Consider the following 17,652-nt stretch of genomic DNA (forward strand, 5'->3'; position numbering starts at 1 on the left):
CTCAAACAATCCGCCCACCCTGGCCTCCCAGAGTGCTAGGATTACAGGCGTGAGCCACCGCACCAGGCCTGAAGATTTCTTAATGTTTTAGCCTCTTAGGGTAGTGGTCTAGTAAAGGTTCATATCCTACGGGTCCATATTTAAAATACTGACATCAATTGGAAAGAATGGAAATGTGATTCATATGAAATTGATAATACTCAGGAATCCCTGAAACATAGTTCAAGATATCTTTTTAGAAGTACCAGATGTACCTCTAGGTTCGTGATTGTTTTTTTCTTTTTTTTTTGCTGTTTTTAATATGATCTTTTCCCATTGTGTTTTCTAAGGGGTGAGGAAGATATATCAGAAAAGTGGCTTTTACTTACTAGCCAAATTGTTAAACTTTTGTTTCCAGAAGTTTGTTGTTCTTTTAGTTAATAGATTGCAGTGATCTTTGTAGAACAGGGAAGGTTGACCTCTAAATTTATCTTTTATGTTTTTTTCTTGTTTTTTTTTTTTTCCAGCTCTTTTCACTTATGGATATGAAACCTCCCATCTCTAGAGCCAAGATGATTCTCATCACTAAAGCTGCTATTAAAGCTATTAAGGTAAGAATAAAATAAATGTATTCAATTTGAGAAGTGTTTTTGAAATTTTGAAAATGTTACTGTTAGACATATGAGAATTCATCTTGTGAATTAGTTCAGGCCTCGAAGAGCACTAACTAGTTTTTGCTTAAGGTACCTGATGATACCAATATTTGCATTTTAAAATATTGTTTCAAAGCAATTTTTTTTCTTTATTTCATTTAATCTTTGTAATAAACCCACTGAGTATTTAGCTTCATTTTTATTTAAAAAAAACGACAAAACTTGAGTTGTGTGAAATTAAATGTCTTACCCAAGATCATACTTTAATAAATGGCTCATTTTAGAAACTACATTGGTTAGTTCTGATTCCATTGGTCTTGTCCTTCTCATAAAGTTGCCTAATATCCTTCTTTATGAAGGTTTATTGGTTTAAAATCTTAAAGGATCTTCTGTTTGGGGGGATTTTTTATAGTTTTCTGTTTTAATTTATTCTTTTCTGGTTTAAGACATTTTTAGTTAATTATGGATTATTTCTAAGGGTTCATTCAGTATTATCTTGATAATTATTTAAATTGTACAGATTTCAAGGTTTTTAGGTATTTTTTAATGATAGGAAATATAGAAATATGTAAACTGGATAGTAATTTTCTTTTACTTCTTTTCAGCTTTATAAGCATGTAGTTCAAATAGTAGAAAAGTTCATCAAAAAGGTAAGTATTTTAGTTATGCATATTTATAATTTACTTCGTAAATTGTAATTTGGGTACTTGCTTCTAAAGCCACTCTACAAAAAAGTAGTCACTAGAGATTCTTTTTAATCACTAGAAGTTTAAGAACACATTTATAACAGTACCATGGATTGAGCACCTACTGCGTGCTTAGCACTCAACTCACAAAAGGGTTTTTTTCCTGTTGGACAAGACCCTTCCCTAAACCTGAAGTGCTTGCTCTCTACCCCTTACCTGGTCTACTCTTGAGTATTGAGTATTTCAAATGAAATTACTTCTTAACATTTTCCAACTTTTCACTACTCTATCAGAATTAAACCGTTTTTTCAGTTCTATAGTTGTCTATTGTTTTATAACTGTATGACTAGCACACATCTGTCTCAGTAGAAGACTTGAGAACATACTTAGACACCTTTCTTTTAAGTCTTGACCTGAAGCTGTGACACGTAGTACATACTAATAAATGTTTATAGAGATGTCTCTGAAGCATGGCCTTTGCGTACTGGCTTAGGGATAAAAATTAGAGGTCCGGCAGACAAAAAAAATAGTTAGTAAAAGCTTTTCATAGTAGCTAATCAAAGTACAAATAAATAAAGTGGAAAAAATTTAAATTACCTACATGCCACTGCCTCCCAATTACTGCAGTACTTACATTTGGATTTACTTATTTATATACATATACATTTACAAAAGGAAAAATAGAGACAATATTGGCTGTTAACCTGCTTTTCCCATTGAGTTTATCATAAACATTCGCAAAGTATTCCTTTATATGATTGTTACCATGATGTACTTGGACATTTCTGTATGGTTAGATATTTAGATATTTCTTATTTTTACTTTTTATAGACAACACTGTAGTGGCTAACCTTACAGGGAAAATTACATGCATCTTAATTGTTTTCCTTAGTATAAATTCCTAGATGTAGAATTGTTTGATCAGGTGAGACTTTGCTTTTATTGCTTAATTGTCTTCCATAAAGGGTTGTACCTGTTTCCACTACCAATAGGAAATATATATAGATGCCTATTTCTCTGCTATTCTTTTAATCTTTGTTGATTAATGATTGGCCAAAAATGACTTCTTTTTAATTTACTTCTTTTTAATTTAATTTATTTCTCTGGCATTATACCTTAATAGAACTGAAATTGATGTGTTGTTAAAATTATTTTTTTATAATTTTAAAAGATAAAAATTAGGCCGGGCACAGTGGCTCACGCCTGTAATCCTAGCACTCTGGGAGGCCGAGGCAGGTGGATCGCTCAAGGTCAGGAGTTCGAGACCAGCCTGAGCAAGAGCAAGACCCCGTCTCTACTAAAAAATAGAAAGAAATGATCTGGACAACTAAAAATACATATATATATATAAATTAGCCGGGCATGGTGGCGCATGCCTGTAGTCCCAGCTACTCGGGAGGCTGAGGCAGAAGGATCGCTTGAGCCCAGGAGTTTGAGGTTGCTATGAGCTAGGATAACGCCTCGGCACTCTAGCCTGGGCAACAGAGCAAAACTCTGTCTCAAAAATAAATAAATAAATAAATAAAAAGAAAAGGTAAAAATTATCTTTTTGAGCAGGATGAATTGGAGTAGACACTGTCATAGTAAGTGAATTTATATGGAAGTAGCTTAGGGATTGATGTCAATTCTGAGACGTTGTGTGTGGGGAGGTAGAGGAATCAGAAGAGTAAAATCTTGGGGATCCGACTTATCAAGAATGTTCTATACAGACGTGGGAAATTTGACAAGTTAGCCCATTAAAGAGCTAAAACATTCTAGTAATTTTTAAACAGAGACAATCATTGGATGGATATATAAAGAGTTTTATAAATGTGAGATTAAGGGGTGTCAAATTGTGACTTTGCTTTTCTTGTACTGACTTTACAACTTTATCCTTACAGTGTAAACCAGAATACAAGGTTCCGGGATTATATGTAATTGACTCAATTGTGCGGCAGTCTCGTCATCAGTTCGGAACTGATAAAGATGTTTTTGGGCCAAGATTCTCTAAAAACATAACTGCCACATTCCAATACTTGTATCTTTGTCCATCTGAAGATAAGGTATTATCTTAATAATTTTTAAATTAAAACTTGTATTCTTGTTGGTTTTGTTTCTCTATTTATTTAAATGTATGTTGGATATTTGAAGCCTACTATTACTAAATAAGATCTGCATGTGGTGATATCTGTGAGCTTGAAATAAGACCCAGTTTTTTCTTCAGTGGTCATTTTATATTAATCTCTTGTGAAGTCCTTCAGGAATGTTGTACTGTTGAAATATGAAAGGAACCAAATTTATAGAATCAAAGAATGAAGTGGGTGGTTACCAGGGACTGAGGGAAAGGGGAAATGGGGAATTGCTAATCAACAGGTATAACATTTCAGTTAAGGAAGATGAGTAAGTTCAACATGTTCACTGAATAACATTGTACCTGTAGTTAGCAGTTGTCAAACATTTAAAAATCTGTTAAGAGGATAGGTCTCAGATTAAGTGTTCTTACCACAATAAAATTAAAAATTAAAAAAATACATGAAAGGATCATCATCTTGCTTTAAAGAAGATATTATTAGAAAGATGTGCTTCTGTCATTAGTGACGGAGAAATTCTGCAGTAGAGAAAGGCAGTCTTCGTCTCAGATTGTTGCTTATTCCAGCTGGTTTTACAATATACTACACAAAGGTAGAAAAACATTACGGATATAGTAACTGAACTATAAAAAGGTGGGAGAGTTAAACACTGGTAAACATACTTAGAATTATGAAGAATGGAGGCATTTACAATAAATGGCATATAAACTTGAGTTTTACAAATTCTATGTTTATATTCTTGGAAGAGTGTTCCTGTGGGGAAAATGTACCAAAAAGCCAAGATGATTCCTTGAGTAGTAAATAACAGTTGTGTCTGTGAATAACACATCTTCTCTGGATCTCCTTCATATTTACTTAGCACAAAACAACTTACCTCATGATTATAGACCATTTACTTAAATATTTTAGCTGTTATGAGTATCCTGAAGAAATTCTCTTTCACTTCATTTAGTTCTCTAAGATAACTGTTTTGTCAGTAATGGAGTCTTATTTGTAACTGGAAATAAAATGTAATGAAAACATTAAATAATATATTACTTTGTAGTCTCTAGGTCTATATTCCATCTCTGTTTCTTACTCTAGATTATACCACTGAAGAAAGGCTAATTAGAGTAGTTTAACCAGGTTATAATTCTGATGGATTTTATGAAATAGACTTAATATGGAAAGTTAGCCTCTGGGGTGGGGGGGGGTTCTCTCTTTTTGTAAGAGGTATAATGTGTAATTTATGCAAATATTTATTGTATATTCATGTTTTCTCACACATAACAGAGTAAAATAGTTCGTGTGCTGAACCTTTGGCAAAAAAATGGAGTATTCAAAATTGAAATTATTCAGCCTCTTTTGGACATGGCAGCAGGAACCAGTAATGCTGCCCCAGTAGCAGAAAATGTTACCAATAATGAAGGTATGGTCAAGTACATCTTGTGAGCTTAGATAATGGTATAACGTTTTATACATGAAAGGTTTAGAGTCTGTGTATATTGGTGGAATTTTTCTTTAAGAAGGAAACTTGAGCTTACATCTTAGAAAGTACGATTTTCTTTCCATAATTCATATTTCTAATAATAATACGCTTTTCTGGTACTTGTTACAAGCTCTAGTACCACAGGCTATATATTTTACCATATGTTAAACTAGATGGAATTTTATTTTAGCGAAGAAGCTTAATGGAATAAAAAGGATAAACTTGTAGGTTAATATTTTCTTAGGCCTTAATGCCCTTTTCTTTTTTATTCTTTTTTTAGGTTCACCACCGCCTCCAGTAAAAGTCCCTTCTGAACTCCCACAAGCCACTCCGAACTCTGTACCGACCGTACCACAGTTGCCCAGCTCTGATGCTTTTGCTGCTGTAGCTCAACTTTTTCAGACAACTCAAGGACAACAGGTAAACTATTTATTCTAAGATTCAATTGTTTGCAGGGTTAGGTACTGTTGTCAGTCCTTGTTTTCCATTTCTCATTGATGAACACATTTAAGGGAGAAAATATGTCTCCTTTTCAACTGGAAAATTCTTCGTGGAGAAGGTAATGACATAGGGGTAATAGGGAAAACGCTGAAGTGAAAACCGAGAACACCACACTGAGAAATGGCAGTACCTCTTTGAAGAGAACTTCAGAACTGCTAAGTGGCTGCTGTTGCTCCTAATTCTGGCATTTCTCATTGATTTCAAAATGATTTAGATCAGAGAGAATTCTTCCATTTTTCTAGAAAACTTAGATTTACCTTGTTCACAGTTTAGTGTATTTTCTCTTTTTGACCATTATTTTATATCATTTAATTTGTCAGCATACATTTTTAAACTTACGTGACACATATTATATCTCTGATGTATTCATTCACAACAGACTTAACCATTAGTAAAAGGAGGGGGTTTTTTTCCAGTTTATTGTGCGTACGCTATTTTGAGTCACCTTTAAGATTTTGTTTTAAGTGAATCAACTTTTGATACTATGATTATACTTTGTTGTGTGTCATCTTCCCATTCTTTAAGCTTCAGCAGATCCTTCAGACTTTTCAGCAACCTCCAAAACCACAGTCTCCTGCCCTTGACAATGCTGTAATGGCTCAGGTTCAGGCTATCACAGCTCAGTTAAAGACAACTCCTACACAACCACCTGAACAAAAAGCTGCTTTCCCCCCACCTGAACAAAAAACTACATTTGACAAGGTATGCTTCTCTCACATAACCCACCCCACTGTCTTTATCACTCAACATGGATTGTGGAAGTTACCCCTTCTGTATTTTTTTGTCAGTTACTTTGTGGTTTGAGGTATTTTATCCCCTCAACATCAAAACATTGATTATTTTTCCTGGTTTTAAATGTAACATATACTCATTGCAGAAATTTTCAGGGAGTAAAGGAAAGTTAAAAGAAGAAAATTCTTCATTTAACCCCGTACTTGGAGATTACTATGGTAACATTTTGTTGTATATCTTTTCAGAATTAATTTCTTATGGTTATATGCCTTTCTGTAATTGGTCATAATACATACGTGCTAGTTTTGGTCTTAATGCTCTTGTTTCTTACTGTTAAGGTTAGTGGATTTAGATCCATATTTACACCGAATGTGTATAATCTGTAGTATTCCATTACGTGAACATACTACAATTTAGCCATTGCACTACTGATAGTCATTTAAATTACTTTCAGGTTTTTTTGAGTTAAAAAACCTTAGTTACCATATCTATAATATGAGGGTTTGGGTTGTTTCAGTGTTTTTCAACTGCTCTTTTAGACCTTTATGGTTCTTTAGGCATGTTTAGGAAGCCATCACCATGGATATAGGTATGCTGAACATGCACAGCTCAGAGCTTCCCGTTCAAATTTTAACGCAGACAGCTCCACTCTTGCCTGTTTTAGAGAAACTTTATTTCTGATAGTCCAAATTAAAAGTCCATATGGTAAATATTGGTTTTCATTATACCTTGTTTTATTAATGACTACTCATTAAAAGAAGGTGGAATGAATTTTTTGAGTAAAAAAAGCAATACGTGTTTGTATGGGGACAAAACACAATAATACAAAACTTATAAAGGAAAAGGGAAGCAATCCTACACTACAGTTTGAAGAGATTTGTGTGTGTGTTCTTTCAAACCTATTTCCATGCATATGTGAACATAAATTCTTAGATATGTGGTTTTATTGTTTTTTCTGTATTGTGATTAGGAAGACTCTCATCAGTATTAAAAAAAGAATTCTATGTTTTCCTCTAATAGTTTTATATATTTATGTTTTTCTCTTTAGTCCCTCTGGAATCTGTTTTAGAATATGGTTCAAAATAGTTAAATCTTTACATTTTTGAAAATAGGCACTCCCTCACTGCTTTTTCATACACACATTCCCATATGTTTTCTTACTTTATCTCTCTGGACACTGTTCTGTCCCACTAGTATATTTATTTCTGCATCATAACAGTTGAAATACATGTAACATACATACTATATTTCATTTCCAGCTGTCCTTCCCACAGACACACACACATACCCTCCCCCTCCCCACACACACTCATATTCTTTTTCAGACTTTCCATGGCTATTCTTGGTGATTTGTATTAGGAGTCTCCAGGGAAACAGACCCAATAATTATATCTATATCTGTGTCTAGATAGAAAGAAAGAGATTTATCTTAAGGAATTGGCTCATGCAGTTGTTGGGGCTGGCAAATTTGAAATTGTAGGGCAAGTCAGCAGGCTGGATATTCAGGTAAGAGTTAACATTGCAGGCCTGAGTCTGAATTCCACAGGGCAGCAGACTAAAAACTCAGGCAGGGCTTCCGTATTGCAGTATTGAGGAGAATTCCTTCTTCAGGAAACCTTGGTTCTTATTCTTAAGGCCTTCAAATGATTGGTGAAGGCCCACTCATTATGTAAGACAATCTGCTTCACTCATAGTCTGCTGATTTAAATGTTAATCTCATCTAAAATATGCCTTCATAACAAAATCTAGATTAGTGTTTAACCAAACAACTGGGCACTACAACCTAACCAGGTTGACATATAAAATTAACCATCACAGCATACTTTTCCAGATGTTAGAATTCCTTTGAATTTTTCCGTGAATTTAGGAAGCACTGATGGCTTCTCATACAGAATCTCCTTTTATTAAAATCTCTGTTACAATTTTTTTATAGGTCTTATGTATTTTTTCTTTCATTCTTAGATTTTTAATCGTTTTTAATGTTTTATAACATTTAGTTAATGATACTGCCAGTTGTTATTTTATCTTATAAATGGTCATGGTTACCGGGCACAGTGGCTTGCACCTGTAATCCCAGCACTTTGGGAAGCTGAGGTGGGAGGACTGCTTGAGGCCAGGAGCTCAAAGCTGCAGTGAGCTGCGATCACGCCACTGCACTCCAGTCTGCACAACAGAGTGAAACCTGTCTCTGAAAAAAAATGGTCATGGCGTTAAATCCTTAGTTTTCTAGTTGGTGCTTTTAAATCTTCTAGGTAGCTACTAAATTTAACTTTTTGTCTTTGACATCTATTCCTGTTTCTTTTTCTTTTGTTAATGTACTTATAGCTAGGACTTCCAGAAAAATATTGAGTAAAAGTCTTGATAGTGGGCATCTTTATCTTGTTGTTAAGTTGAATTGTAATTCTGCTAGTGTTAACCTTAAATGAGTCAGCCAATGTTTGTTAGTTACGCCAAGTTCAGAAAAAGGAATTCTATAAAATCATTTAATCACTTGGCCTAGAATGACAAAGAAAAAAAAACACAAGTTAGCTCTATCCCCAAACACTCTGAACACTTAGTTTAATCCTATATATTGTGTTGTCCAAGGAGGGGATTTCCCTTCCTAATTTAGATATCTGTTCCATAAAGTAGAACTAGAATCTCTAGGCGGAACTCTTGTAGAACAACACAACTTGTAAAATTTGAGGTCGAAATCCACAAGCAGAATGGGCACAGCTTGAAAGAAAAGATTGCTTGTTGGAGGCCAGGGACTGAGGGCTTTGTAGTCAGAAAGACCAGTCTCCACATCCTGATTCTACCATTCACTGACTGTATAATCTTGATATGTTTCTCACTCACCTGAGCCTTAGTTTGTTTCCTTATCTGTGAAGAGAATTTTATTGCCAATGCAGAGTTCTTGTGATGAGGAAGTCTGTAGTCTACTGAAACACATTAGTAGGTATTTAATGTGTTTCCTTACTTTCTGAATACATCTTGTTTTTAAATTGCTATTCTTCAGGACATGTGATTTCATGAAGAGTCCTGATTTTTTTTTTTTTTTTTTAATGAAAGTTTCTGGTAAGCTGCAAAGTTTTACGAAAAAATCTAGTGAACAGGTGGTGAGACTTCTTTGTGCCCCTGTGCTACACCATTCTGTTTTATTTTTCTTTTTCATATAGTCATATATTCTTGAGCAAATAGTATATGGACATTTTCTGTATGCATTTACAGTGATTGGATAAGACAGTCGTTCTTTTTACATTTTACAGCTGACTGAAATGTATATCCATTTTCATGTGCACGAAGTTCCAGCAGTTTTTAGTCTAGGTAAATGGATATTTTAGAAAGTTATATATACTGCTAAAATAATTATGAAATAAACAGAAAATAGAGAAAACAGTCAAAAAGAAAATACTAGACTTATAATTCAGGAAGGAGGGCAAAATAAAAAATTGTATCTTTTCCAAAATGGCATTTGTGTAAAAATTGGTTATGTCTGTGAACTGGGGTCCTCAGGGGCATGTGGGAAAATGAGATCGTACATGACAGTGTGGTGGGGTTATAGATGGTGGCAAATACATTTTTGTCGGGTTAATCAGTCTAAATTTTAAAATGAAATATTGACATATTCCAGAAGCTGCTTGATAGATTTGATTATGATGATGAGCCAGAAGCTGTGGAAGAATCAAAGAAAGAGGATGCTGCTGCCATCACAACGACAGCACCTGCTGCCGCCGTGCCTCCCGTGCCCACCACCACTGTGCCCGCTGCCACTGCCCCCGCTGCTGCCTCCCCTCCTCCTCCACAGGCACCATTGTGAGTTTCTTTTTTTTTAATTCCTCAGCAGATACAGAGTTGGTAAAGCACATTCTCAGTAACATTTAGCAATAAAAACAATTTTCAGTGGAGTCATTGTTTTGTAAAATTTGTGGTATTGTGGGTTTTCTCCTGAATGGGAAGGGAATCCTATCAGATTTAGAATAAAAAAATGGTTTTTATGTTGAAATAATACTGAGTATATAAATTAATAAATGGATAAATATACGATTCAATAAAATGTTGATTGCTAATGACTCCTAAACAACATCCTGTGTTTCTGTAGTATGAATGTGGCTGAGAATCTTGTGCTTTTGAATGGGTAAAAAGATTACTCACCTTTTTTTAGTGGATTTCCTGGAGATGGCATGCAGCAGCCAGCATACACACAGCATCAAAATATGGATCAGTTCCAACCTCGAATGATGGGAATGCCACAGGATCCAATGCACCATCAGGTACAAGCATTTTTCTTGCAGCTGAGTTTTAATAACTGAGTTTTAGTAACTATTAATTACAGCATATGGTTTGCACTTCACAGACCACTATTTAGCTATGTGATTGGTTAAGTAGTACTACAACTTCAGTAAAAGCTGTTGAGCATGTATCTGTTTTGAGTTGCTTTTTGCTTTAGTTAAAACAAGGGTGCTAGATATTACATGCTCATATTTTAGTAATAGGACGTTTAGTTAAAATGTTTAGAGAGAGATTATGGTTCTATATGAAGAAACTGACCTATTTAGTTATACAGCTATTTCCCTTGCAGGGCCCTTTTTTTCTATAAGTCGTGCGATTAAATACTTTAAAGGGCTTTCAGTTTTCAACATTCAGGAACATAGTTTGCTTTTGTTTTGTTTTGTTTTTGTCTACCCTAATTTGTCCTATCAGGAACATAGTTTGAAAGCTGCAATAAAAGAAGCGTACATGGAACACTGGAGAGTTGCAGAAAGTTAGTAGAGATTTGTTCATCGGATTTGTGCTAGTAAATCCTCTAATTCAAAGTTTCCTAACTTTGGCTATGCATGTAAATTATGGAGGCGAAGGGAGGAGCATTTTTAAAAATCTAGATCCTGGCCTTCCAGTGCTGTAGTCATTCTAGTAAATCTGTTTGTTTTTCAAATTCTGCAGTGACTGCTTTATGGCTTCAGTTCAGGGTTTTAAGAAATCTCTTATATTATTTTATTATCTATATTGTGTTCATTCCATTCTATGTAGTTGGTAATATGAAAGTGATATGGTGATTTTAATGACTTATTGATGAAGATTGAAAATTATTTTGTAAGCCTGTTTAAAATATGAAGAAAACCTATGAACATATGTTCAAGTGTTTTAACACTTACTGTAAGTTTATTAGAAAGAATATTTTGTGACTTTTTCAGTCTATCACATTGCTTCTTTATGTAAATAAAGCTATTTCTTTGAATATTTAAAACCAGACCTGTGTGTTCATACTTTTGAAATCAGTTACAGGATTTTTAACCTGTATACTTGATACATAACAGTTCTTTGGGTAAAGATTGTACCTATGGCAGTTGTTAAACAATGTAGAGTACTGTTGTAGCTTTTCCTTAATCAAAGCTTATTGAAGATATTTTAGTTTTATTTAAAGTAACTAAAGGTTTTCCAAATTTTTTTCCTTGGCTCTTACTTAAAATCTACTCATATGCTTTCTTTAAAAATGGAAGGTTCCGCTTCCTCCTAATGGACAGATGCCAGGATTTGGACTTTTTCCTACACCTCCATTTCCTCCCATGGCTCAGCCTGTGATTCCTCCCACTCCACCAGTGCAACAGCCTTTCCAAGCTTCTTTTCAGACACAAAATGAACCACTCACTCAGAAGCCACATCAACAGGTAAAATTTCATTCTCAGATTATCTTTTTGGTTGCCTTGCCTTACATGCAGATATCTGCTTATTTGCTTGCTGTCTTCATTTCCAAATATGAAGAAAGACCTTGGGCATGTATTAAACCCTCTCGATGCTTTAAGTTTTCCCTCTAGAAAGTGGATATTATACTACTACCAGCTTCCATAGGGTTCTGTGAGGATTGAGATCTGGGGTGTAGGTTTAACCAGTACCTACTTCGCACCTTAGATGATGGTTTATTTAAATGATATGTAACCTAGGCCAAATAACTTCCAAAAGTAGAGAAATATTTCTTCTAATCTTGTAAACCATGTAAAAGTTTATTTCAGTGATGGCCAGTCATTATTAAGTTAATAATTTGATCCCGAGTAGGCAAAAGAGAATTGCTGCGGGGCAAGAGATTTTTAATTTAGCATTCCTTAGATTTTGTCCTCTGGCCTTTATTATTTCTGCTTTTCTCATTTTATGATGGCTTTTGTTTTTGGTTTTTAAGGAAATGGAGGTAGAACAACCTTGTATTCAAGAGGTTAAACGGCATATGTCTGATAACAGAAAGTCAAGATCTAGGTCAGCATCCAGGTAATTTATAGAAAATGTTTTTCCAACCCTGTATGTCTTAGGAGACAGAGATTAAAATCAAATTGGATTATAGTCAATGTTAATAAACAACAGTTGGCATATTTGTATTTCTATTTGTGTGGAGAAGGGGGCAAGAGAAGTATTTATTGAAAAAAAATCTAAGATCAGTCATCTTACATTTTTTCCCTCTATCCGAGTTACTCTGATGCCAACATATACAGTATGTGGTACTAGAAGACTTGTATATTAACAGTTCCTTTTCAACTTTATCAGCCTACAAAAGCACAAAATGTCATAGTAATGCTATAATTGGATTACATTTTTGATTGCTGCAGAAAAGAAGGCTTTACTGAAGTGTAGGTAAGAATAGTAGCAGTGTATCTCAACCATTAGCTTCTTGCAGATATAATGTAGTATAGTGCCAGAGATACTGAAGATGAGAGACTTTTATAAGCTGTCAACCTTATTTATTAAATATTTAAATGATGTATATGCTTTCTAACTTCAGACACATTAAAATATTTAAAATTAATTTCATGCTATTGCCATTCTTACATAAACATTAAAGTACCTAGTTGTATTTTTTAAATTAGTATGTACTTATATTTTCTGTTTTTTCTCTGTGTGTGCTGTTCGTTCTCCTCATGCAAACATTAGGTCACCAAAAAGGAGACGATCTAGATCTGGTTCTAGATCTCGAAGGTCTCGTCATCGCCGTTCTCGATCTCGGTCCAGAGATAGACGCCGACATTCTCCTCGATCTCGATCCCAAGAAAGACGGGATCGAGAAAAAGAAAGGGAACGTCGGCAAAAAGGCCTTCCTCAAGTCAAACCAGAAACTGCAAGTGGTAACTAAGCCTTTATATTCAGAATTCCTGCATTGTTTTTTCTTATCATGGGTTTAAAATGTCTTATCACTGTTAGCAAAGCCATAAATGAAATGTTACCTTTGTTGATTTTTATTCTAAATATTGGTTTATCATGTCTTATTTGTTTATGCATTGATTTATACCCTTTTATTTGCTTTTGTACATTAAACCAGCTATAAAGCAGCAGTAAGGAGTGAACTAGACTAACAGTGATGAGTGATAGCATGTACATACTTTTATAGTACAAGTTCATTAACTAGCTCTCCTGTACACAATGGAAATGGGTTTTTTAATGAACAATTACTACACTCTGACTTATATAAAGATTTATAATTTACAGAATATATTAGCTTGGCATTATCCCCTGAATCTCATTAGATGTCTTTAGAATATGTTTTGTAATGTGTGTTAGACATATTTTTTATATAAAACAGTAATTTAAGATTATTAAGATTTTAATTCATAATATGACTGGGGCATGTATAAAATTCCTGACTCTGTAAGGCTTATTACCTAGGATACAGCATAAAAGAAAAACCATAAACTCTCAAGAGTTGGAAAAGGACAGCCACATATAGTTAACAAAGCACTGAATTGGCTGGTAATCAAGGGACTTGAGTTCAAGTCCTAGTTCTGCTGTTCATTGGCAGGGTGACTCTAGGCAAGTTATTTCTTCTCTAGCTTCAGTTTTTATAGATGAAATCTTTAGATCCATCTACAAAAGGGCCATTTGTTTTTTCACTCTTACATACCTTTCACTATCCTGGTTCTATTTCTAGAAATACTATCATAATTTTCTAGAGTTTTAAAAATGTATGTGGGATTTACTATTTAAACTTGTGGTATCATAATATAACTCATACATATTTTGTGTAATGATTTTTTTAGCATAAGGCACTGTGCTCCTCATTATCTAATGTGGCTATTTTTATTTTAAGTTTGCAGTACTACACTCTGGGTGGGACAGCTGGACAAAAGGACTACTCAGCAGGATGTTGCCAGTCTCTTGGAAGAGTTTGGTCCTATCGAATCAATTAATGTGAGTGTTTATTCAGTTATTTAATGACAGTGGACAGATGTGATTAATGTCATTTTATGAAATTAAGAACTTGAGATCTAAGTTACCATTTGCCCAGGTTTATTGCCGTAGTTAGAGTTTAGATGTTCTGTTCCATGTTAACATTCTCTACATTTAACATTTGTTGGATAACCAAGTCTTTTTATATAATAAAGCTTGGAGGATTCAATTATCAGTTGAGACCAAATTTGAATTGCAAACTTCCAAGTGAATTTAACCTTTATAGAGCAGTGGCCAAAGGTAAGGGGATGTTGGGACTGGTTACTTGGTGTTATATCTGGTTGCTCTTCAATTTTGTTGTAATCTTTTGTAATATTGAAATGTTTTGGAGCAGATGATTCCTCCCAGGGGTTGTGCCTATATCGTTATGGTTCATAGGCAAGATGCTTATCGTGCCCTGCAGAAACTGAGCCGAGGAAACTATAAAGTGAACCAGAAATCCATAAAGGTAGAGTTTTATAATTCACTTTTTACAAATATGTAATTATTATGTGGCTTTTTAAAAACCATGATTTAGGGCTTAGAAGTGACTATACTGGGGAATTTTCATATGCATCTTTTGTTTTTAAGAGGTTATCCCCTTAAAAGAACTATACCATTTAATTAACATAAAATTTTAAATGTTAAATTCAAGGTAGAATTTTTTTTTCAAATGTAGATGCATTCATCAAAGGTATATTAGTTAAGTTAGTGCTTTCAGTATGTCATTTAGTGATATGTTTTGTCTTGTTCAAAAAATTTGGATATTCCATGTTTTATTTTTAAATTTTGCTATCTCAGAATTAACTGTGAAAAAATATTCACCAAAGAGAGAGAAAAAGATATAGCAGGTACATGAGCATTCTTCCCTAAGGAGCCAGAGTTGGTATTGCCTCAGTGTCCTAGTACCCTTTTCTACCCTTGGATTGTACCGCCAAAGGATTTTATCTAATGCTGAGTGATTACAAGGCACCCACAGACTTTCAAAAGTGATCCCCAGTATGCTGGGCTGTTCAGGGAACTTCAGCCTTACACTGATAAACATCGAATTTTACGGTGACTGGGTTGGGTGGGAGTTGGTAAGGAGCAAATGCCAGTGAAATTTTCATCCTAGGAAAAAGTGTGAATAAAGTAATTAGTTCCATAGTGAGAATAAGGCTTTGAATGAGATCCAGGGATAGCTAATCCAGATTACTCCCTGGCTGCCCAATTGAGAATGAATAGAATTATAGAGGATAGTGAACTCTCAAAACTTAATACCTTCTTCCTTCCTTCTTTTCTTTTTATATTCCACTAATGGTGAAATAGATTGCCTGGGCCTTAAACAAAGGAATAAAGGCAGATTATAAGCAGTATTGGGATGTAGAACTTGGTGTTACTTATATTCCATGGGACAAAGTCAAACCTGAGGAACTGGAGAGTTTTTGTGAAGGAGGAATGTTGGACAGTGATACACTTAACCCAGGTAAAGTAGTATTTAATTTCTCTTATAGTTCACTTATTTGCTTGGTAGTACATATGACAAATCAAATGTCCTGTTTATTATTTGCATCAGGAAGTGATTTTTGAGGATGTTTGTTTGTGACAGGGTCTCTGTCACCCAGGCTGGCGTGATCATAGCTCACTATAGATCCTCCCACCTCAGTTTCCCAAGTAGCTGGGACTACAAGCATGCACCACCACACTCAGCTAATTTTTCTATTTTTGGTAGAGACAGGATCTTGCCATTTTGCCCAGGCCAGTCTCACACTCATGGCTTCAAGTGATCCTCCTGCCTGGGCCTGCCAAAGTGCTAGGATTACAGATGTGAGCCACCATGTCTGGCCTGAATTTTAAAATTTTTAAAGTACCCCCTGTGTGCCAGTCTCTCAATTATAAAGGGAGGATTGAGTAGGGAATGAGACAAATGTGTGATCTGGGCCCTCAGGTAGTTTATATCTAGTGGAAGAGATGCAAACAGGTAAAATAATTTCTGATTATAAGGTTAATTATTAATTACAGAATTAAGTAGATCTTAAGTACAATTTTTCTTTCTGTTTTTTTTTTTTTTTTTTTGAGACAGCCTTGCTCTGTTGCCTGGACTAGAGTGCTGTGGTGTCAGGCTAGCTCACAGCAACCTCAAACTCCTGGGCTCAAGCAATCCTTCTACTTCAGCTTCCCGAGTAGCTGGGACTACAGGCATGTGCCACCATGCCCAGCTAATTTTTTCTATATATTTTTAGTTGTCCAGCTAATTTCTTTCTATTTTTAGTAGAGACGGGGTCTCACTCTTGCTCAGGCTGGTCTGGAACTCCTACCCAGAGTGCTAACATTACAGGCATGAGCCACCACGCCCGGCCAATTTTTCTTTTTTTTTTAATCTTGATTTTTATCAAGAGATAAAATCAAGTTGAAGCAGAATTTTTCATGGTGAAATTTAATGAATCAAATAGATCTTTGATATTGTGTTTTAATCTAATGCTTCATTATAATTTCTTTGGAAATTTTTAAATGTCCAGAAGAGCAATCTAAAGTAAATATGTAAGATAAGAAGTTGAAGGTATTTGTGGGCATAAATATTTTAAAATGCCAGCTTGGCCAGGAAAGATTTATTGAAGAGGTAGAGAATACAAGAGAATCTCTGAGGTGGAAGGTTATCTAAGTTATTCTTTAATATTAAGTAAAATTTGTTCAGGAAATGTTGGGTGTTTCATTATCCCTCCCTTTTTTTAAATACTTTTATTCAAACAATACATTCTTGTGGTTAAGAACATAGACTCTAGAACCAGATGTGTCTGGGTTGAATCCATCCCTGCCACACTTACTAGGAATGTGACCTTGGGCGAGTTATGTTTACTTGTTTGTATAATGAAAATAATATCTACTTGTAGATGGTTGTGAGAATTAAATAAGTTACTATAAATAAAGTGCTTAGGACAGTGCCTGGCACATAGCAAGCATTCTTTTACGTGTTTTCTCCCATTATTCATTAATTTAAATAATTACTGTTTATAAAATCAGCATAGAAATATCTTTAATAATCAGGCTGCTGTTATTTTTATAATCAGCATTTTTCATTTCTAGATTTAAGTTATAAACTGAAAATGGTAAACTCTTATTGTTAAATTTATTTAACTCTTACAGATTGGAAAGGAATTCCTAAGAAGCCTGAAAATGAAGTTGCTCAAAATGGAGGTGCAGAAACCTCACACACAGAACCAGTATCACCCATACCTAAACCTCTACCTGTACCTGTCCCTCCTATTCCTGTTCCTGCACCTATAACAGTACCACCTCCACAGGTGAGAATATTTGGGACATTATTTAAACTTTTAAGGGTCTGGAAGATCCCTTTCTGAATCTTATTATAGATGTATGTCTAGATTCATAATCAAAAACATGAGTACATAAATGTCCAT

At 34.6% G+C, this 17,652-nt stretch overlaps 1 protein-coding gene across 2 annotated transcripts in view; it reads left to right on the forward strand.

The window, feature by feature from the left end:
* SCAF4 (SR-related CTD-associated factor 4) overlaps positions 1-17,652 on the forward strand; it is a 57,267-nt gene that overhangs the window by 21,940 nt on the left and 17,675 nt on the right. For both annotated transcript variants that reach the window (XM_012657397.1, XM_012657398.1), the window contains exons 2-16: positions 507-590; positions 1,238-1,282; positions 3,199-3,360; positions 4,660-4,795; positions 5,136-5,275; positions 5,882-6,058; positions 9,702-9,883; positions 10,233-10,341; positions 11,569-11,736; positions 12,243-12,328; positions 12,986-13,176; positions 14,136-14,236; positions 14,610-14,723; positions 15,563-15,719; positions 17,378-17,535. In XM_012657397.1, coding sequence (XP_012512851.1) covers positions 507-590; positions 1,238-1,282; positions 3,199-3,360; positions 4,660-4,795; positions 5,136-5,275; positions 5,882-6,058; positions 9,702-9,883; positions 10,233-10,341; positions 11,569-11,736; positions 12,243-12,328; positions 12,986-13,176; positions 14,136-14,236; positions 14,610-14,723; positions 15,563-15,719; positions 17,378-17,535 — 2,010 coding nt within the window. The remainder of the gene's footprint in view (positions 1-506; positions 591-1,237; positions 1,283-3,198; positions 3,361-4,659; positions 4,796-5,135; positions 5,276-5,881; positions 6,059-9,701; positions 9,884-10,232; positions 10,342-11,568; positions 11,737-12,242; positions 12,329-12,985; positions 13,177-14,135; positions 14,237-14,609; positions 14,724-15,562; positions 15,720-17,377; positions 17,536-17,652) is intronic.

This window comes from Propithecus coquereli, unplaced genomic scaffold, assembly GCF_000956105.1.
Source record: "Propithecus coquereli isolate 6110/MARCELLA unplaced genomic scaffold, Pcoq_1.0 Scaffold54, whole genome shotgun sequence".
NCBI lineage: Eukaryota > Metazoa > Chordata > Mammalia > Primates > Indriidae > Propithecus > Propithecus coquereli.